The following is a 23,360-nucleotide window of genomic DNA, read 5'->3' on the forward strand; positions in this document are numbered from 1 at the left end:
TCTTTCCAGCCGACTCCCATCTGATCCAACTCACCACCAGGTGGTGATCAGCTGATAGATCTGCTCCTCTCCTCACCCGAGTGTCCAAGACATACGGCCGCAGATCCGATGATACGACTACAAAGTCGATCGTTGATCTCCGGCCTGAGGCGCTCTGGTACCAAGTACACTTATGAGCCACCTTATGCTCCAACGTGGTGTTTGTTATGGCCAAAGTTTGTTCTGGCACAGAAGTCAAACTCCCTTTCCAGAATTCCTCCCACCGACTCCAAGAAGGCCGGATAGTCCCAACTTCTGATTGGTGCATAAGCACAAACAGGTCAGCGTCTTCCTCCCTGTAACCCCCAGGTGCATGGAGGCGGAGCCTCTCGTTCCCCGGGGAGAACTCCAACATGTCGCTGCTCAGCCGGGGGCTCGTGAGTATCTCCACACCCGCCCAGCACCAATGATCTAAATATAACATCTATGCGGTGAGAAGATATGTTTAAATATGAGAATCCAAGCCGAAAGCATCTGTTTATCACAGTTAGATCATTTGAATTTGACTAAAATTACAATTGCATAATAATAATAATAAACAAAATCTTGTCAGAGGTACATGACATGTTGAAAAACTTTCCCTGTGGGTCCATAAGATGGTCATACAGAAGAAAACTCATGAAACACTGGGAAGTAACGGTGACATGATGAGCTGGACGACTCCAACGAAGTGGGAGACTGATTATAGACACAGGAGGACGGGGAGACAATAGGACACAGGTGGAGACGATTAGGGCGGGGAAGACAATCACAGGAGGACACGAGGACAGGAAGTAAGAGAAGCGGTAAATGGACAAAAAAGAAAAGTTAACGGACGGGACGAGACATAACGCAGTGATGGAAAACATGGACACGTGTCCGTCTAACACGTGTTTCTGAAACATGGAGAAATCTTATTTTCCAATCTAAAACTTGCAGACAGGTTGGGAAGAGATATCTGAGCTGGTGAGTCATTTTCCTTCAGAGACCATCCATCACATTCAGTTTAGGAAATGACTTTTTTCATGGGACTGCTTGAGTCCAGAAAGATGTTCTGTAGTGAGTGTCAGGATGTCATCATGTGTAAATTACAAATCTCTGTAATTCTCAAAATTTGGATTCGTTTTGGAATGAAGGCGTCTAGAAAGTAAAACAGTTTAAAATGAATTTCTACCTAAAATAGTTTACAATGCCATCCCAGAATATCTGACTGATGGTGTGTCGCACTGTGTCAAACCCTCATACTGGACCAGGTCTGGATTGTGTCTCAGAGCAGAACCACTGCCGGCATGCATAGCTGAGTGTCAAGACTGCCCTAATTATAGTACTATGAGGCGAACCTATACTTACATCAACTGAGCTGACTCTTACGCGTACATTTATGGGATGCCAACTGTGCCATAAATTCCAGAATAGAAACTTTTTGGGGTTTCGTTGAATTTTCTTTGGAGGAACCTAAACGACTCGTAAAAACACCTCAACACAGACGTGATCGCCGCCTTCCACACAGCCAACGCTTCGGAAACACTGAGCGAGACCAAGAGACCGTCCTGTGTGATGTACATCGTGGTGGTGGTGGAGTAAAGCCAGAAGACTGAAGATTCACAGTTGAAACCATCCACGGTATGTAAAGATGGATGACGTGTCGGTCATCAGTGTACAGAAGTGAAAGCACTGCCATCTTGCACTGGTGGCGTCGTTCGCAAACGGTGGACATCGTCGAGACGTGCGCCGCCGCCGCCGGCTGCATAGAAATCCAACACCACAACCCCACCATGGTGCCAGAGACAAAGTTAAAGGGTCACCAAAAGCTGAAAGGATTCATTCCCTGAATATTTGTTCAAAATGTCAGCGCAACTCACCAGAAATATTTCAGCCGACTGACGGACCGATGCTGCGACTGCAGATGGAAAAAATAAAACAACGGAACGGCCCTTTAAGCCCGTTTCCCAAACATGTAAGAAGCTGAAATTCACATTCAACTTGTCATCAACTTTATTGTTTTGTCATTGTACATGTTGTAATCGGACATTGTGTAAAAGAAACAAAAAGAGAAAAGTAACAGGAACGAGTTCCTTGGAGTCATCGTGAGCATCATGCTTTTGGCTAAAACGATGACAGGAATCATTACAGAGCGGCGCCACAAACAGCGAAATGCAACAAATACAAAGCTGTTTTTTGTTGTTGTTGTTATTTACATTGTAAAACCCTCGGTCACACATACACACGCATGACTGAGGCCTCATAAAAGTCTATGTGTAAAAAAAACAAAACAAAACAAAAAAAATCCCCCCCCCTCCCTCCCTCCCACCCCCCCAACTATGTGCACGTCAGCAGCAGGAGAGGAGCGTCTGTCTGACAGCAGCCGAGTGTCTGAAACTCAACGTAACGGATCGGTGAGCCGAGAAGAAGACGGAGACAAATCACAACGTAACGGTCCTCTTCATTCTGAACGGAGGGAAACCTCTCTGGGCTTCAACCAAGCAAGTGTGTGTGTGTAGGTGGGAGGGAGGGGGGGGGGGGGGGCAACCTTCAAATGTGTTTGTCTTGCTCTCTTCAAGCAGCTCATCGGTAGCTTCATGTGTGAGCTCGGTATGATGATGATGATGATAATAATAGAGGGAGGACGAGCCGTCTGTCCCGCCCCTGGAGAATCAGGGTGGATCACCTCTCCCTCCTCCGTTCAGCCTCGCACCGACGGGTCACCTGGACCTCTGTGCAAAAAAAAACACCCTAAAAACGCCAGCCACTCAAACGATTCCTCAAATGAAGCACTTTTCTATTGTGTCCTGAAATCAGCGACAGATACAGTAAATCCTGCCACAAAGGGCGGCGACAGCTCTGTGACTTGACGTTGTGATATGATAGAAAAAGGAATAAGATGTGAATGTGTCTGTTCCTCCGGCCCGGTGCCGTGAGGGTCTGTTTGTCACGAGGCAGCACAGACGGCATCCTTCTGGTCCACCTGCCGTCCCAGCGCAGCGTCTCCTCGTGGACTCGCTGACCCTTCATCTGACTGAGGTTTTATTTGAACCCTCCCGTTGTCCTCGGGTCAAAACGACCCGCAGCCGTGTTCAACCACGTTCTACACTTCTATATTTTTGGGATCATTGGTGATCATTCTTTAAAGAAACCCTCGCAGCCTCCTCGTCACCAATGATCCCAGAAATATGAACATAAACGAGACCTTGGTTGAACACCGCTGCCCGAGGACAACGGGAGGGTTAAGTTCAAATCTACGACCCCGAACGCGACTCTGAAATATCGGCGACCTGACATAACCTGACCTGTGTTAATAAATCCCAAATTTACAGACAAAAACAAAAGAAAATAGAAATCACCTGCAGGATACCGAGTTGCCCTCGTTGTCTTGAAAGGGTTCACTGGACATTTTGCGATACTTGTGTGCTTTCTTTTGTGGAGTCAGATGACTGATGTCGGCAAACTAAATACGTTCGTTAGCAGCTGGCTTCGTACAAACACCCTCGTGTCTGTTAGATGAGAAACTACTGCTAGCAGCTGGTTAGCTTAGCTTAGTGCAAAATCCTCATGTCTCTGTTAAATAAGAAGCTAATGTGAACAGCTGGCTAGCTTAGCTTAGCACAAAGACCCACATGTATACATGTTATATAAAAAGCAACTGCTAGGAGCTACTTAGCTTAGCACAAAGGCTCTCATGTCTGAACGCTCAAGAAGAAGCTACTGCTAGCATCCAGTTAGCTTAGCACAAAGCTCTCATGTCTGTGTTAAATAAGGAGATATGGTAGAAGCAAGTTAGCTTAGCTTAGCACAAAGATCCTCATGTTGGGGTGCTAAATAAGAAGCTACTGCTTGCAGCTGGTTAGCTTAGCTTAGCACAAAGACCCTCATATCTGTACGCTAAGGAAGTAGCTACTGCTTGTATCCATTTAGCTTAGCACAACGATCTCATGTCTGTGTTAAATAAATAGCTAAGGTAGAAGCTGGTTATCCTAGCTTAGCACAAATAGTCTTATGTTGTGTTAAATAAGAAAAGCTACGGCTAGCAGCTGGTAAGCTTAGCTTAGCACAAAGACCTCCTTGTTTGCAAGTTATACGAGAAGCAACTGCTACTAGCTAGTTAGCTTAGCATAAAGGTTAACCCATCTGAACATTAGCTCCTGCTAGCAGCTGATTAGAGCAAACACTCCGACAATCAGCCAAAAATAAAAACTGCAGCTGTCAGCACCTCTAAAGCGCATTAATTATTAACACATTATATGTTGTTTGATTAATCTGGACAGAAACCTGCAGCTCAGATAGTCATTGCAAAGCTTTAGCCGCGAATCTAACGCTCTTTTTTTAACCAAAGCTTGTTGTACAGATTCACAAAATATATCGCGCAATAAAAGGTGCTGGTGCCATCTTTACACTAAGCTAAGCTAAGCTAAGCAGCTGCTGGCTAATATTTAAGCAGCAGGTATGCGAGTGGTTATCGATCTTCTCATCTTCGCTCTTCACGAGGAAGTGAGTAAGAGCATTTCACAAAATGTCAAACTAGCCCTTTAAACAGACAATTATTATGTAATTGGATTAATATATATTATGTCATTTCAAACAAGAGACATGAGAAGTCTTTAACTTCATTGTTTTTCTCAGATTCCAAATGTATTGTTAAAGTTTTAAACGTAAAAGTTGTACTACTCGGAGAACTGGGGGAGAAACATGAGCTGCAACGCACAAAATATGTGCGTCAGCCTGCGAAGTAACACCGACTGTGGAAATACATTTCAAAGCTCTGCGTACCGGGACGTCCCGAGCGCTGTCAAAATGATATCTGGCAGAAACACACGTGATCTTTGCTGGCTTTCAAGAAAAAAAGGGGGGAAAAAAAAAAAAAAAAAAAAAAAAAATCCAGATTTGACATAAAAAATGTATCAAGCATTTGATTCAAACTTAAAAGAAAATGAGGCATCGTTTCTCAACAAAGAAATGGTCCCTTAAAAAAAAAAAAAAAAAAATCACCTTTGAAATTTGCACTTCCCATTACTGCATAGTTCAGCTGCTCCGGCGCTGCTCCGGCTACACTGACGGCGCGGTTAACCAGCTCAGAGACATATTTATGTTGTGGGCAATCAAATACCAAAAGGTCACTCCTTCCTTGTCGTTTTGTCCTGTGGCTCCGCCCACCGGTCCGCTGCTGTCACGTCATTCAAGTTCAGTCCCATTCAGAGCTGTTCGGTATCATTTGGAGCAAACGGACCGATATTTGGACATAAATAGGAGGACCCACTGTATCGGAGGGAGAAGCTGACATTTTGATTACAGTTGTGGTTAACATGGTCACAGCAGGACATGGAAACTGAAGTAAAAAATAATAGAACATTTAATTTATCCTTTCTCGTGTTACAATGTAGAACTTCTCAGCATAATTTCCTCCATATCAGTTCAACACAACAAACATTAACACCAGGACCACAGTTCGACTCCCCGAAGTCCCCGACATGAAACCTAAGTCCTTAAGTCCCGTCTGAGAACAGAGGCGGTGGAAAGAATGGAGACCAGAATTGGTGAGGAAAAATTAAAAGAAATGAGCTTCCTAGGAAATGATTGAAAGAAATGAAAAGTCGCAGATCGATCCTGTGACGACAAAAAATTTAAAACTCGGATAAGTTACTCAAAACACTTATGAAAAAAACAAAACATTAAACGTGCAGAAGCCGTCGTTGGACAAGCTTTGGCCCGCTGTGTTTGTGTGCAAGGCGAGACGGCAGAAGACATTCCCTCAGGGTCTCTGTCCTGGAAGGGGGGAGGGGGGGGTCTCGCTGTTCTTCACAATGAGGCTAGTGGGTGGGGCTGTCACCCCTTAAACCACACCCCCTCTCCTTCCTTCTGCACACAGGTCAGTGCTTCCTGGACGTGAAGAATAAAAAATATTTATATAAAAAACTCAATGCGGGAAAAAAAAGAAAAAAAGAAAGAAAGAAAAAGGAGACCAGCGGCGACAGAGAGACGACTCAGTCGATCTTAACTGCAGCGTAGATTTTCCTGATGAACATGTAGGCGGCGTAGAAACCGATCGTTCCCGTTAGCAACCAGAAGGACAGCACCATCAGGGTGGTGTAGCCGAAGTACAAGAGGGAGGGGATGAACTCCACGATGTCCAGCTGCGAGGAACCCAACACAACAGGAGTCAGTTTCAACACACTTTTTATTGACGGGATAATAATCCAGCAATTTATTATTCATTTGCATGAGTTTGGTGGACTGGAAACAGACCACTTTTTATTAAAAACGCTCAAACTCAAATCACTATCACGTGTTGTGGAGCTGCCGTCACTCCTGCAGTATTAGGAAAAAAATACAACTATTATGGAAAAGGTGTTAAAAGGAACAACTCCACTGTGTTTTGAGATCTCGGTGAGAGACCAGAGACTGTCCAGCGTCCTTAAAGGAAATATGTCCAATATTTTACTGATAGCAAGTAAGAAAGCTCTCACGATGAAATGGATGAGGACTGGATTGATGTGCCGTGTTGGAGAAACTAACTTTTGTTTTAACACTTACACAAGAAAAGTTTGAAAGCTGTTGGAAATGTTCATATCTTTTTATGTTTATGTATTATTTACACAGTGTGTACTTTTGAGTAAAAGTACACAGTTGTTGTCTATCAGCTGTAGTTTATTATGTATTACTGTGTATCAGACCCCACAGAGCATCTCGTGCAAATCTCTGACGTTTTGACAAAATGGCATTAATGACATCTTGTATTTATTAGGGACGGCATGAATTTTCAAATATTCAAATAATCATTATAATCTACAAAATCCATTCGAACGTGTGACCATCGTTCTTCCTTATTTCCCCCGTTTATCCCTCCGCCTGGTTGTAATGCGTTACTCTCGTCAGAAGGTGGCGGTAATGTGCCTAAAAGCCGTCTGCCAGCCGCCATTAAATAACATAAAGAGAAGAAGAAGATGCTTTCAGGGATCCGGAGGTTTGCGGGTATTAGAAGGTATTGTGAGAACAAGGGGAAACATCCGAGTAATCAATGTAAAATCTAGCTTCGAGCTAATTTCGAATATCAGCTTTGCTTTAAATTCCCATCGTAGCATCCATCAGTTTCATGTTTTTCAGTGAGAAAGGAAGCGCAGACGTCATCTGAGGGATTTCTAACCACGTAACTGAACTTCTTTAATTAGAAAAACATCTCGGAGACTAAATTATAATTCAATCAGAGAGCATTATGCGTCTGGAGGAGATCTGTAATGTTTGCTCTGGCTTTGATCCGACATCACTGAACATTTCCAGAAGAGAGACCCACGATGCCTGAGGGATATTTGGCACATGGAGGGGTCTCCACTTCTGTCACAGGCTGCTGCATCGATGGATTTTAAACTGGATTTTGTAATTCGATCCCCTTCGAGTCAGAAAGTGAAACGTGTGCAAAGTGTGACACCAGAAGGGTGTTTTCACGTTCATCTGCTCAGGATGGAAAACTCATCAAACTACAATCAAAGTTCAACACCCGCACATGAACCTGAAGTACGTCACAGTTCATTGGTTGGACTGTCATAATCTGTTGAAGTTGGGCTCTCCATATAACTACGGCTAGATTTATGGTCTGTCCGATCTGGATCTCGAACACACGCGTTCCTTCACACGTTCCTGACGTCTAACCGTGTCTGTGTCCCGTAATCAGTCACTTTCTGAAACTGATAAATCAACATTAACACCCACTTCCTGTCACGACCGGCCAGATGTGCAGCGGTGTGAGAGAAGCCAGGTGTTCTCATTCCAGTTTGTTTTTCATCTGTTACTCAACTATTTGTGACGCTTTTCATGTTTTTGACCCGAAGCAACACCATTGATGTCTCCCTGAAGAAACTGTCTGAAGAGTGCCGGGTGTTCCCTCTGCTTTACAGCGTGCCGGGTCAGAACCATGATAAACATATGAGACAGCAGAGGGGTCAGGCCGTCTCAGAACCTGAGCCGGACTCTTCTCGGTACCGTTGTTCTTTGAAGCTCAGCCTGCAGGCAAATCAGATCTTTAGGACGGACTGTCACCGACAGCGACGCAAGAAATCCGATCTGAGCCAGCAGAGTTTCCGGACTGAGACTGAACTATCTGAACTGTAGAAATCCAATTGGAATTTTCAAAACGCCTCCAAATGTGGTTTGGTTTCAGATTGCAGAATCTCATTAATGTGTTTTTTTCTTTTTATAGTTTTTGCTGTTTAATCAATCTGGGATCTGGATATGACAAAACCAGTTGTGGGCCTTCAGTCTGAACATAGCCTCAGTACCCCAACGTGTCCTTGTGTGTTTGTGTGTTGTGTAAATAAAAAAATAGGATCTTGATAGAAAAACACCCAAACAAACTAAATCTAGGCCCGAGATTGTGAAGTTGTCTCTTTTAAATAAAATAATTTGTGCAACATGGTGTAAAAAGGTGACATGAATCAAGCTGCAAGAACACTTTTACATTTCCCATCATGCAACTTAACAGCATCTTTTGTTAAATAAATCCCCTCATCGTTCAACCTATAAGGCAGGTTTTCAGTCAAACACTTAAAGTTTCCTTCTGCAGCAGAATCAACAAACAGTTTGTTTGTGAAAGTGTCGGAGACAATCTTGTTTTTGTTACCTTGTTGACAAAGTAGAAGACGGCGTAAACAAGGACGTAGAACGCGGAGCCTCCTGAAACCAGGAACGTCCTCCACCACCAGCGGTAGTCCTGACAGCGAAGGAACACATGTTCACATGATGCAGAGAAGACACTTCTCGACTCCAGGTTTGGTTAAATTCACCGTCCTGGAACAAACCTGTCGACGGTCTCTTTCTTAATTAGCACAGATTAGTGTAAAAACATTCAAACAGCTTCAACTGGCGCTGATCGTCACGTTCACTTCAAAATGTCAACCATTGCAGACGGCAGCTAAAGTGAACAAGCAACAACGTCGTGCCACTGCTGTGAACCGCGACTGTTTCTGTATCCCCGACAACTCCAACAGAAGAAGAAGAAGCCTTCTCTGTAGCTGATCGCACCATGTGTCCTATCAGTTATTAAGCTTTGAATATATAATATGTAGACTCGGGATTGGGTCCAAAAAATGTGATCGCAACATTCCTACTTTGAAGCAGAGTTTTCTATATTTACAGAAAATCCTTCCATAAAATACATGAGAATCAACAGACATAATTAATAGAGCAGAAGTTGTTGTGATACCGTGAATCGTTTGTGTGATGTGTGTACAGTATGTTAATCAAAACACGTCATGCAACCACGAGAGAACGGTGTGTTAAAGTCAGCAGTGCGTGCGTGTGTTGTTCCTCACCTCTGCACACAGCTGGAAATAAACCATCACGATGCTGATCTGAGAGCAGGACACCACCAAGATGATGAAGACCAGGAAGAGGAAGCCAAACAGGTAATAAAACTGATTCTCCCAGATGGCCTGCAGGTGGTGACACACGCACACGCACACACACACACACACACACACACACACACACACACACACACGCACACACAATGATGCTGGCGTTACTGAGTGAGTGAGGACTGAAGACATTTGCCGTGTTCCCAATGACGTCCTTCCCTCAGTACACTAACAACCAGTCCTCTTCCATGTCCTCTTCCTGTGTCGTGCAGGAGTGTTAACAGAGAAGTGATGTTTCAAATCACACTGCTGTTCTGCACTGACAGGAAATGACCTCATCATGTGAACACATCACCCTCCAACATATCTGCAGCTTTTGTTATTTGAAAATTGACAACACATCAGTTAATTATCCTAATTTAGGAGCTGTCTTTGTACATTAAGTTTGTGACTCGGAGCAGGACACTCACACTGAAGATGAAGAAGAGCTCGATGAACATGGCACCGAACGGCAGGATGCCGGCCATCAGGATTCTGGTGGAGAGGAAAGAAAACGAGCCTCACTTCAGAAGTTCAAACAGTCCGTCTGCCATCCGAGTAACCGTCCAAACATTCAGAACAGGAAGTGCGAGCGGTCAAACACTCACCCTACAAACTTGTTCATGTACCAGCGCTGCTCCGGGACCTGCCGAGGGATCTGGTTGGTGCGCACCGGGTTATCGTAGGGCTGTTTACGGAAACCAAAGTAGTAGCCCAGGTAGACCAAGGGCATGGAGATACCGAACCACATGCACAGCAGGGCCAGCATCGTAGTGAAGGGAACCTGGGGGAGGCGAGAGAGCACGGACACGGGAAGAAATATAAACACATCAACAATCATAAACACAGGAAGACAGGAAGACAAACAACCCACGTGATTGAACAGATAATCCTCAGAATTTAAAGATAAGATTCACCGACGTGCTCTTAATTTGTGATGAATTAGAAAATAGCTAGTTTCTAAGCACAAGTTAAATATACAGTTTGACATTTTATCCAACAAAATAAGAAAAAATATAAAGACATGAGTTGCAAAGTAGTGGTTCAATGTTGATAAGTAACACACTGTGGTTATTTAAGATGGACTCAGAGTGGTTGATCACTGGCTGCCCTGAAATGTGTTCAATCATCACTGTGACTCAACACATCATCGACCCACTGGCTTTATTCTTTCTGATTTATTTTGTAACACAAAGATGACAAATATTAAAGGAAATAGTGGACATATCGATCCACTGACAGGTGAAGCCTTAAAAACATCACCAACAATCCTCCTTCATGAGGATTAGGATGTTCTGGTATTTACAGATGACGACCGCTGTAGAAAAATGCTCCACAAACAACATAATATTGCAAAATAACAGCCATTCAGTTTGTGTGCGTTTGTGTATCTGCACATGGAGGGTGCAACAGTTTGGGCTGAAATACACTTTTCATTGATTGATTGATTGATTTTTGTTTTTTGGGTACACATTTGGTAATAGGACTTGTGTAATATGAACTGTGATGGCACCGACTACCACGTGTGTGGTTTCGTCCCGAAGATAAACATCACTGTATAACTGACAGCAAATTCAGTTTGTATATAAAACGATTGAACTTTGCCGACTTGATTCTTTTTCTTTGCTTGTGCTACTGCGACACAACATTTAGGAACATTTCAACAAATCCTTTTTCACTTCTGTGATGAAACCGTTATTATCTGCGACACGCTGGAACACAGAGTTCCTCTCACTGGGTACAACGAGCTGCTGGTCACACCAGACTAACAGAGACTGGAGCAGCAAAACCCTCAAGTGGACTGAAATGAGGAAGGGTGTCAACTAACTGCTGAAGTATTTCACTCTCATGCAAGAGGAAGGTGTTTTTTTTTAAGATTTCCTCTGACAAAAGATTCACCTTAACATTTTTAAAAAGCATTTACGTTTGGAAATCTTTCCTTTAAACAAACAATCATCAGTAATCTGCTACAACTAAAGTAATATACTGTATATTTATTATCTTAAATTCTTCTATCCCGGAGCAGACGTGAATGAGGGCGGCGTTACAGTTTCCCTGTGGGGATTTACAAAAACATCTCTGATGTTGGATTTGCCCTCCAGCATGCTGTTTTCCTTCTTGGCTATAGATGTATATATAATGCATCATCTCAGATTGTGTGTGTCTGAGTCCTGGTACTCACGGCCCCAGATGAGTGCTCTCCCCAGATGAAACAGTTCAGGACGAAGCAGATTCCAAAAACCGCAGCGGGATATAAAGTCGCTGTCTGCAGCGGAAACAAAACAAATAAGAGCCTGAGTGTCTCTGTTCCCACCAACACGTCTTCGTTTACACACAGAGTGGACTCCAAACAAACACTGCGTACGCAGCGCTGAAAACTAAGCAAACGCTGAAGGGCGAGGACATCGAGGACTGAACTTATTGACTCACGCAGAAAGCTCCTTTCCTCCACCGATGGCCCTTCAGTGTGCGGTACAGTCGGCCAGCGAAGTAGCCACCAAACACTCTGGAGGAGAAACAGCCACGGGAGGGAGTGGCGTCAAATCAGAGACATGCTCGGATGGAAAACAGGCTTCATTCTTTCTTCCTGACAGGATTAGAGATATGAATATGAGTCTTACCCCATAAACATGAAGAGGAAGCAAGCAGTGGTCATCAAGGCTCCTCTGCTTGACGGAGACAACATGCCCAGCATAGCGACGACTGTGAAACACACACCAACACAGACGTTTGATGAGAGGACCGATGCCACTCTTGTGCCAGAATGCTAAATATAACAGCAGGTGATTGTATTAGCTTAGCGTAAAGACTGGAAACAGAGGGAAACAGCTAGCTGCCCTTTGAACAAATGCTCAGCAGCACAACTAAAGTGCTTTGTGATTAACATTTAACATCTTGTTTGTTTAATCAGTATGAAAACAGCTTGTGTGGTTTTACAGGTGGTTTTCTAATATCTATTAGCCGACCCTTTGATATCTTGGAGTCTCCTCTGGTTGCCAGGCAACCTCATTGAAATGACATCTCCGAGAAGTCGCTGTGCCAGCAAAGAAATAGTGCAAGTTACAAGAAATACTAACAGCGTGATTTTGTACATAAAAATGTCTGTCAAACAATTCACGAAAAAACATTTAAAAACTATTACCTTGATTTCAGACGAGTAATTGTTATCGCAATTTGCTGTTATTGATATATTATATTGTAATTGCAATTAACGATTACATTGTCTATTTCATTTTATGCTCCTATCACAGTGTACGAATAATCATTGTTTTAATAATACACTTTAGGAAGCCTATTACTAAATATATATGAAATAATTACTGATAATGACAGTTGCCAATAATCCAGATAAACACTGATTGTCTCCTCGGTTTCTATCAAACCACAGCAGAAGAAGAAAATGATGCTATTAACAGAACATCAGTCAACCCTCAAAGACATGTTTTTAAATATTGATGGCAATATGATATTTTTGTGAGTTTCATCCAGCTGTTTTCATACAGATAAACAGAATTATTATTCAGAATAATTGCAGATAGACGATGATGTAATAATTATGACAGGCCTATCAACAGCAGTCAGATATATTCGTTAGCATGTGCAACATTTAAACTTGTATGCTCCTTCACACAGAGGACTCCTCATTGTTTCACATCAGGGTTTGTTTCTGAATAATTAAGGTTTTCACAGACTTTGCTGCTTAATATTTGTAAGATAACGGGAACGAGAGCCCTGGATCTATGAGAACGTTCCTTTGACCCCATTTACCTCACGTTTTACCATCAGAATAAATAACATGAGAAGAATCCTGCAGGCTAAGGAGAGATGTCCGAATCTGAAACTGAAGTCAGAGAAAACACACTCACAGATGACAATGAGGACCATGCAGAAGAGCTGGATTCCTGATCCCAGGAGGGAGCTGAGGATCATGGGATACTGAGGCGGTCTGAAGACATCCCCGTGGACGTTCTTCCATCCGGACTCCTCCATGGTGTCTTCCTGGTTAGAGAGGAGAGAAACGTAATCAAGTAGATGGTAAAAAAAAAATAAATAATCCAAAACTTTCCATTTCAGGGTCATTCTGGTCGACATAATGTCTGCACATCATCATTGTTCCCCGAAGCAAACATCATGTTTCTTACTATGTCATCCTCCCTGTTGTAGTTAGCAATGTCCTTCCTCAAGGTCCTGATGATGATCATACTCAGAATACCTGAGAGAACATGAACAACAATAATCAATAATAAGGAAGGAGAGAAAAAAAAAAGGATGGCAGTCAAATAGTCAATAGTCAGGTTCTCATCAAACAAGTCACTTTGTTATATATATACACACATACATAGAAAATGTAGATTTACATCTGTCATGGGCCTCATGACTGACATGTTGATCCGGGGCTTGTCCAGTTTGAATGTATCAGTGTTCACCACAGTATATAGAAATCCCCAGAGTATTAACACTGACAGGTTCTATGAACACGATCAATTGTAGTGCACAACTGAAACCACCAGAGGTCAGTCCTGATCTCGGCCGGCAGAATGGCCCAGCACTGTTTGAATCGACAGAGAAAGGGTTGAGTCATGGGCTGTTTATAACCGTAACGCTGCTGGCCAGCGAGTGTTGAAACACTGTTTGTAGTGAGTCTTTCAGAGTCTGCCAGACTTTAAGTGTTTGGGTAGTCAGGTCTAACCTGCAAGAGTTCCTCAATTCTTGAGCAACGTGTTTTGCTGCCACAGAGGAAAAATGAAGCACGAAGAAACAGGAATTACAGATGTCACGGATGATGAGCTCAAAAACAGCTCCTATCTGAGGAGAACACGCTTCTGAGCTTCAAGAGGCTGACGGGAGAAAGTGTTCGACCGCGACTGATCAACAAGACACACGAATGTGGTTTATAAATATCACTGTAATAACATGGAATAATGGTAACGGAGGGAACGCTTCCCAACAGGACGGGTGTGCAGCACATATCGGTGTGTCAGTGGAACAACAACATTTAACCCCAGTAAGACTTGTTAGAAAGGTAACTGGTGTTAGGAAGCCCTGTGGGCTCCGTTTAAAATCAGTACTTTATAAAAAAAAATACTGTCGTATACCATTTATTGTGAAGGGTATTAAAGGTACAATATGTCAGAGTTTTTAGGTGAAACCATTCAAAGATTGACGAGACTCCTTGACAGGATGTGCAGATTCAGTCTGTCCTCAGTCCAACATGAGGAAGAACGAGTGGCGTAATCTGATCTCTCGCTACGACTAAGAAACACTGCGGCTGAACGTCTTTGCAGAACAAGAGTGAACGCAGGCGTTGCTCTCCTCCGGCTGGAGACAGCTCTTGGCCTGAAAAAGAAAGTTTGACGCCAAACTTGCAACGTTTCTTCTACACAGTTAAGTAAACAGCGGTTCATGCTAACATTAGCCATGTAGCGATAAGTCCAAACGTCAGGCGTTACCGGACCGTCGGGCGTTACGGGTCAGTAAATCCATACAGTTCACATCGACCTTGTCTTTATCAGTCCTCTCTCTGTGTGTCTGTCATTGAGGGTGCTCAAGGTGTCACGGCTGAAATATTCTCTCCTCGTGCACCTCGTATAACTTTACTAACCGTGTTAATACATTCAGTTTGCTGTTTGTAGATACGCAGTTCAGACGAGTAAAAATGTCGCTTGTCACATTCAGCGATCCATCAAACGGAGGTCGTTTCATGTAGAAAACAAACCAGGCGTACTGATCTTGTTTGGACAATTCAAAACGGATCAATAGCAGCTAATGACGACACAAACCGCACTGAAAAACATCTGGAATGACGTCGTTACATCGTTTTGTTGTGGCTGTTTTCTTGCTGATAAAAGAGACGAGCTGGAACGTAAACTACAGGCTTAAATAGTTTTCTGTCGATTCTCTATTGGGTGTATAAAAATCTATCTTTACAAATATCAGCTATAAAAAAAAAAAAAAGAACCCAACTACTAACAAACATCAGAGCAAGAAAACACAACATACAACCCAACAGCCAAAACTCAAGAGCCCGGCTGAGGAACGAACTGACAGGAAGCCGCAGTGGCTCACTGTCGCCTCTTAACATAGTATTTAGTATAAATAAATAATATCACCTCAGCCTGGTCGATATGAACATTTAAGAAAGGAGCGTTAAGCCGAGCAGAGATGTTGGACATACCGGACAGGAAGAAGACGACCACCACAGAGTTGACGATGGAGAACCAGTGAATCTGGACATCGCTCATGGTCAGGTAGGTGTCCCAGCGAGACGCCCACTTCACCTCGCTCTCCTGCTCACAGGAAACAACGGACTCAGGAGTCCTTCCACTACATTTATCAAACTTTGTTTAAAACTCACAGCTGGAAAAGTACCCGAGGTTTATCATCTGACCTTTTTGCTGTCATTAATAATCCATTTAAAAGAACAATCTTGAGGCATTCAGACATTTCAACACATTTAAATGGACAGAGCGTCCAGAGGGAACCAATGTGCTGCAGTCCTTTGGGGGATTGATTCAGGGCTGCAGACTGGTCTGACTCCTGGTTACGAGATGTTTCCTGTCACTGACCTCCCAGTGAACCGAGTAGGTGAAGAGGACCTCGTTCTCCCTGTTTGGGTCGATCTCCTGGGGGGCGGAGCCACTGGCCTCAGGCAAGGTGCAAGTCCTCTCTTGTACCACAGCCTTCAGATCTGAGAAAGAAAAAAAAAAAAAAAGAAATGGTCCAAGTTAACAATTCTTCTTTGTTCCATTCAAACAGTTCTACGTCACAATAGGTCTGAAACATTATGCAACCTCATGCTATTCAAAAAGAGTTGACACCCACCTTCTACTTTGACGCTTTGCGGTACGACCTCAAATCTCACCACCCTGTAGTCGTGAACCTCGCCCTCCTCCTGTTTCTCCCTGTGGAAGTACAGGATGAAGGACAGGTGGTTGTGCAGATAAAACTGTGAGGGAGAAAAAGAGACGGGACGAGAAATGAATAAGTACCTTCACACATTATTTCTACCACTTCTGATATATTCTGTTGTGCAGGTGACAAGAAATAAGTGTGTTGTGCTTTTCCCATTTCATTTTTAAAAAAAGAAATTAAAAAAAAAGTATATATATATATATTTTTATCAAATCATCAATGTTTCAGAACATTCGCAGAAGTTTCTTTAACTACAATTACCGCCATGTGGTTACATTCCTGCGCGGACCAGTCAAGAAGTTACAGTTAACATCCACATCTGTCCAGTCTCACATGATGCAGCGACACTGTTGTCCGTGTTCTGCTGTATGTAATGTTTTAGTGTGTAAAATTCATAGAGAGAAATACATTTAAAAAAAAAAAAAAAAAAAAAAAAAAGCAGTCAAACTCCTTGTGAGTGTACATGTTTGGCTGATAAAGCTGATTCAGATAGAACAGAAAAATGTAGCCTGAGAGTAGACCATGCTTCAAATATGCCAGGAAGTTACATGTTATAAAATGTGAAGGCTTCAAACGTATCTTCAACCCGACAGCACAGAAGATCAATAAATCACCACAGATTTTAAGATTAGTGTCCCCAAAAAAATCTATCTGACCCAATGAGAAATATTAAATAAAAATATTAAAAATAACATCCCCTTCTGTTCCTGAGGTACACTGTTGAATAATGGACAGAAAAGGGGTTTTGCAGAACATTATGATTTTAAAGTGAAGTTGACCTTTTGGATATAAAATGTCATGACATCTTTTTATCCTATGAGACCTTTGTGTGGATTTTTGTAATAATTAGTGTATGGATTCTTGAGTTATAGCCACAGCTGTGTTTGGGGAGGTCACGGTGACCTTTGAACAACAAGTCCTAATCAGTTCCTCCTTGAGTGACTGTTTGTGCCACAGCTGATGACATTCTCTCAAAGCATTCCTAATCTTGATTTTGTGATAATGTGACAGATGGTCAACAAGCAGAGCGAAACTGAAGCTGTAAGCATAAGTTGGGCAGAGTCAGGCTCACGATCAACACCTCCACGGTGGAAAACCCTGTAATGCTGTTCATATAAGACACGCCTTAGACCCAAGATCTATTTCTAACCAGCGCTGGAGTCTCATATACACACAGAGACACGCACACTGATAGATGGCCAGCAAATAAGTCTGTGAATCTTAGAAGGCTAACGAGACCTGAACACGAACTCATTTTACAAATGAATAGCAAGGATGTAGAAATTAATTCAAGGGAGAAAAACACGACTAAATGTGCAGAAGTCCCATCTAAATTCTACTTCAAACCTCCCTTACTTATCTCTAAAAGCTGCAAAAAAGGAGTGAGGTTGTGCAGCTGCAGGAGGCGTGACGTTTCTGGTGTGTGATGTGGAGGGTGAGAGGACACGTGGGAGACTGAGCATCCATAAGTCCGACTGTCTCCTCCTCAGCTGGAAAGACGGGAGGTCGGTGGAGCTTTGAGGGTCACTAGCAGCACATCCATGGCTCTTTATGAGTCGGTGTGGGTGGATGTGTTGTAGTGGAGCGAGCAGCCCTCCCATGAGAAGCCCTCTGGAGTGCTTGTGTCAGTGAGGGAGTGTCAGTAGCATTCTGCTGACTGCAGCTCATGTTGCGAGCTCACAATCCCTCTGACTGCAGCACAGTTGTAGTGTGTATCATACGATGCCAACTGCTGTGGCAGAGAAATAAATCTCTTTCATGCACCACATTGTTTTGTGGGCGCTTCTCGGGCTTGATGGTGTAACTGTTACTGGCAGTTATGTGTGATCATGAACACAGCGCTAAAAACCCAGAATGAAGTTCCTCTTTAAAGCTCACAGTACGTAGATCAATAATAGACAACAATGCAAAGAAATGTACAAAGTGCAAAACAGGAATCCGTCGCAAAAGAAGTCTGTGAAGCTGAACTCTTTCACCTCTGATCAATGCACCGGGACTCGGAGACACCGCGGGACATGTACCTTGTTGTTGTCCACGAAGCCCAGTCGGTAACCGTGTTCAAACTGGATGTCTTTTACGATGTCCTTCTTCTGCTCCTCTTCTCCTCCGGCCTCTCTGTTGGGGTAAAACTCTAACCTGGTGGCAACTGGAAGGTTGTCTGCAATACTGAAATCCCACCCAGGGAGATGCTCCATTAGTTTTGGTTTGATTATTGGACATCATGTTGTACAACCCAGAGATATAAAACCTAGAAAAAATATCTGTCAATTAAAGAAAGTTCTAAAGAAGTACAACCAATTGTAAAAAGCAGCTCTATCTGACCCCCTCCACCAACAACAGTGAGAAGAGATGCTCACAGGTGAACATAATACTCCTCCTGGACTCGCTCAGCCATCAGCTTACTCTCCTCGATGCCGAGCTTCTTCTTTTTGCACACCATTTCACACTTCCTGTTCTTGTTCATCTCCACATTGTAAAGGGTGTTCACAATACGGTCCCCACGCAAGACCTCACCTACAAAAGAGGGATCGCAATGTCAAAGTTCACAGAAATATAAAGTGTACGTCATAAATAGAGACGCGTGTGTGACAAATGGAGTTCACTCACCCAGGTTCTCTCCCTTGTAGAAAACCGATTCTGGCTTACAGAAAGGGAGGGAGTAGTATTCATAAGGAAGCTGTGTGCGAGAGCTGGTCAGCTTCACTGCCTGAAAAACAAACAGTTTGTTTGACTGACTCACTTGGTTGAAGTAGGGAAAGTCAAAACTACACTCACACAACTTGGTCTGAAAGAAACTGAACTTTGGCTTTCTAAACATGAAAAGCAAGAATTTACATGTTAATAAAGATTAACATCCTGAACAAACATGTTGACTGCTGGAAAACTGGAGTTTTCCATTTATTTCTATGGTTTTATTTTAATTGTGCAAACAAACGAAGAAATAAATAGTCACTTAAAAAAAAAAAGGCTGAAAAAAAGTCCAAGATTGAACCCATGACTGCCTGTTCTTACGGCATTAGGCGATTAATTGCCACAATAATTATGGTTCACAAATGAAATATCCTTTTCTGTTGATTTTATACCACTATTGGAGTGTCCGTCATAGTTTAATAATACAGATACATCTTATAAAGAAGAAGAAAAGCCATTTATTGATAGAGAACGTATGAATAAAGTACATTTCTGTTTGTCTTTTAAGCTTTTACTGAAATAAACTAAAAACAAATGACTGACAATTCAATTTTATTTATATAGCGACAATGACAGCAGGTGGCAATAATGCACTGAGTGGTGCTACTCATGTAGCATCCACTAAATTTCCCCACTGTGACTAATAAAGTCTAATCTAATCTAATCAAACCACGGCAGAGGAAAGGAGAGAAACAAGTCATTGAAAGAACGCCAGTAAACCCTCAAACATTTCTTGTTTCTACAAAGATGAATGGAAACAATTGTAATTATTATACAAAAAGATCACAGTCAGCTCAAATGATCAGGATCAGTGATGATACGGCAGTATGTTCCAGCTGATTTCAGTGTGTCTGAACGGTTAATATCAATAAACAATCGTTCCAGATCTTCTGCTGCTCAGCTTATATTTAAGTTGTTTCTACAAGGTGTCTAAATTAATTCAGGTTAATGGCATTCACTGCTAAAAACTGTACTATTTCTGAACATCAAGTGGTCGCAGAACTCGACAGAATCTTTAGTTGCACTTATTTCTAACTTGATCTACTGGCAAATGATGAAAGATAAACTTCATCAGATGCCTTCAGGGTGGCTGGGAGGATTTGATGAAAGCTGTAGATCTCCAGACCAAAATGACCACAGGATTTGGGGACAACAGATAAAGATTTCACATTAGTTCAAAAGCTTAACTTTGATTACAGCTATCCAATGATCGGGAGAAGTAATCTGAGGAATTGTGACACTACGTGGGTATTTTCCTTTAAACGGTGTATATCGATATATAAGATCAAACGGTTCATTGACTGCTCCTGTTGTGCAGCATGATTGAAATCAGCAGCCGAGTTACACACGTTTGTGCGCATTTACATATTATGGGCTGCCCCTTCTTTCTTATATATCTGTAGAAGTTTGTTGTTCCTCAATAGAGAAGCATCTCGATTAAAATCTAAAAATGTCTCCCCATCGGTACAGAAAGAAATCAGAAATCTGGGACAGTCGTCAGTAAGTAGGAGAAATGGAGGATAACTGCTAAACCACAATGCTTCGAAACAGTAAACTCACATGTTGGTCAGATGAATTGTAGTCTTACCTTAATATCTACTGTCTCACCGTCACGGAAATTACGGGGAGCGACTCCAGGAACGTAGAAGGTCCGGACCGCAGGCAGCAGGGACAACAGCAGCAAGGCCCACCACGTCTCCTGCAACACACACCGCCAATGTTTTACCACACACACACACACACACACACACACACACACACACACACACAAAATAAGTGCATTATTGAGACAATATAAAAAAATGATTGCGACTGTGAATGCAAGAGGACATTGTGGTGGACACGTCTGTTGATAAAGAAAGGGATGGACAAGACATGAGCGCAACTAATCTCTTTCAAGAAAGACTTTTCGGCAGAGCGAATCTGAAACTACTGAATATCAATCTCCTGTCATAATGTAAGCGTATACATACAAGTGTGTCAGTAAAAGGTGTGCACTTCACCTGTAAAAATAAATGAATAAAAAAAAGTCTGGTAGGTGGGGACGTCAGTCTTTCTGCTAACATTAGAAGGAAAAAAAACCCTTTTCGGTGACTCACCAAGGTTACCGAGAAACATATTCAAGGCCGCCACAGACTTAGATTTGCTTTGGCTGGCAAAGTGGATATCGTGGTGATACCATGATCACAGCAAAGGAAGGGGATCCCACGAGTCAAGAAACAAACCTCGATCGCACAAATCATTTGACATCGATCCAAATATATGTCCTGTTTATATTATATCCAAATAAAAACTGCGCTCAACCATAAAGTGAACGGCTGAATGAACAAGCTTTACTTTTTACAGCGTACATCAACTCAAAGCAACATTTCAAACAAATCCGAGCTGTGACCGGCAGCCATCACGTTCAGGGTGTATGAATATTTCCGAGGCTGTGAATCATGGAGGAGCGGAGATAAGAGCCGAGGCAGATGTACGGCGGAGAGAAAAGCCGCAGTGGTTTTTGCCAGAAGGCGTGAGGGGAAAACACAGTCCTCCTCGTGCCATCTGAACAACTGGCTGCAGTCAGCACGAGACCCGATACTGAAGAAGTTATTTTGGGAGAAGACAACTTCACGCTTCTTCTCTCCCATAGTTTCTTCTTATTGTCTGTTGTCTCCATTCAGTTCCTTCGCTCACGTAGTTTCTCTTCTTTCTTCTCCAGATGTCCCGTCATGGAGCTGCATGTCTCTGCTCGTCTCCACCAACAGTTCTTCTCTTCTATCGTCAACGTTGTCATAAACATGTGCTCATTTTTCTTTGACAGACTCTGCATGTGTGCTTTCATAGAAACATTCAGCACAGCAGGAAACTTACAAGGTTGCTGGACATCACGAGCTGCGTGGAAGCTGGAAAAGGTCGACTGCCTTCCAAAGAATAAAGAAGAAGTGACTTTTGAACAATACGCACGTTTCTGGGTGAAAGCTCTTTTGACAAAAAACACGTCCAAGTACAAAAAAGTAAACTCGACTTGCATGACTGCATCAGGATGAAGGTTAAACTTAAATCCAAGTCTTAACTCCTGTCCACAGGCTCAGAGACACCTCAACAAGGACAAACACGGCAGAGGACAGCCTCCTTTCATGTGTGTTGATACAGAATCAGACTTCTCACTCAGTTTGAGCTTCTTTCAGTCCTGGTGGAGGAAGTTAAAAAGGAGTTACTGTCGGGGGACATGTACTTTAAACCCCCAAACAGGAGGGAGGGAGGACTTTAAACTGAGATCATGTCGATGTCACAGCGTTTCTTTTTCACTGCTCGATGTCCGAAAGACTTTTAAAGATCCAGAGAAGGAAGTTAGCAGAGCGACACGACTGGAGCAGCATTCACACATGTACACCTAAAAAGACCTTCTTAGTTCACGGCTGATCTTCTGCCGTCACCTCCTCCACCTCCTCCACCTTCTCCACACCGACAACAACCGGAAAACCGACAGAGCCGCTAACAGCTAACGTAACGCCGTTAAAGTTCGCCAAGCTGATTTGTTCACAGCTGTACAACACCTGACAGGCTGACAGCCGCCTGCGTGGCTGAGTGAACTCTGTCAGCACCATTTCATGTCGTCAGATAAAAGCTGCGGATCAGCTGGACGAGCTCGCGGCTCACCGAGAGTCGAGCTAGGTAACGTTAGCTCGCTAACTCAGTTAGCAAGATCGTCAACATTCAACCAGAAGCCAACTCCAGCTGGTTAACGGTAACACGTTGCTCATCGGCGCGGGGAGACCTCCGCTCTGCCACAACCACAGCCCGGTGGTTGACTTCATTTGGGAGGGAAAGACTGAACAATGTGCAGTTTGAAGAAAACAAGAGTTCGCTTTGCTGCTTACCATCGCCGCGGCCGCCATTTTGAATACGTGTCATTAGTGACGTTGCGGAAGTCGCGTGCTCGGGGTTTTCTCTCCTGTCACTCATTTTTAATGTTTAATTCGACACGCGCAGAAACGTGATCAAAATGCTTCATTACAGGGAAAGTTATGTGTTTAAAATGTGTACAAACAGTGAAATGTACTTCAAGTAGAATTTGCCATCGTAGAGAAATGTCCCCTCAGCACTGGATATATTATACGATCTTTATTACACTGAATTTCTTGTTTTAGATCAATGATTGGTCAGTTGATTTTATCAATCAACTCATTATATTTGTAAAAAAAAAAGATAATTAGAAATGCCATCACAATTACAGAAAACCCAAAGTGCCTCCCTGACATATCTTATTTAGTCCAATAAAGATGAAGCAAAACTCAAAATTATTGTGAATAATTAAACAGAAAAACAGTCATACATTTAAGAAGCCAGAACCATGAAATGTTTGACATTCTT

The 23,360-nt window shown here is 42.8% G+C and overlaps 1 protein-coding gene across 1 annotated transcript; it reads right to left on the bottom strand.

The window, feature by feature from the left end:
- Positions 1-1,995: 1,995 nt before the first annotated feature.
- Positions 1,996-22,888, bottom strand: tm9sf4 (transmembrane 9 superfamily protein member 4). Its single transcript, XM_069169155.1, has 18 exons — positions 22,868-22,888; positions 20,590-20,700; positions 18,918-19,017; positions 18,668-18,824; positions 18,332-18,476; positions 16,221-16,344; positions 15,965-16,086; positions 15,574-15,685; positions 13,541-13,611; positions 13,265-13,397; positions 12,020-12,101; positions 11,829-11,904; positions 11,581-11,664; positions 10,007-10,182; positions 9,830-9,893; positions 9,315-9,434; positions 8,624-8,713; positions 1,996-6,143 (listed from the first exon to the last, which is right to left on the bottom strand). Exons 1-18 carry the CDS (start codon positions 22,883-22,885, stop codon positions 5,994-5,996), a joined length of 1,935 nt encoding a protein of 644 aa, XP_069025256.1. The 5' UTR covers positions 22,886-22,888; the 3' UTR covers positions 1,996-5,993.
- Positions 22,889-23,360: the final 472 nt, after the last annotated feature.

This window comes from Embiotoca jacksoni, unplaced genomic scaffold (genome assembly GCF_022577435.1).
Source record: "Embiotoca jacksoni isolate LCO1_2020_lvr unplaced genomic scaffold, fEmbJac1.0.p SCAF_43, whole genome shotgun sequence".
Lineage (NCBI taxonomy): Eukaryota > Metazoa > Chordata > Actinopteri > Embiotocidae > Embiotoca > Embiotoca jacksoni.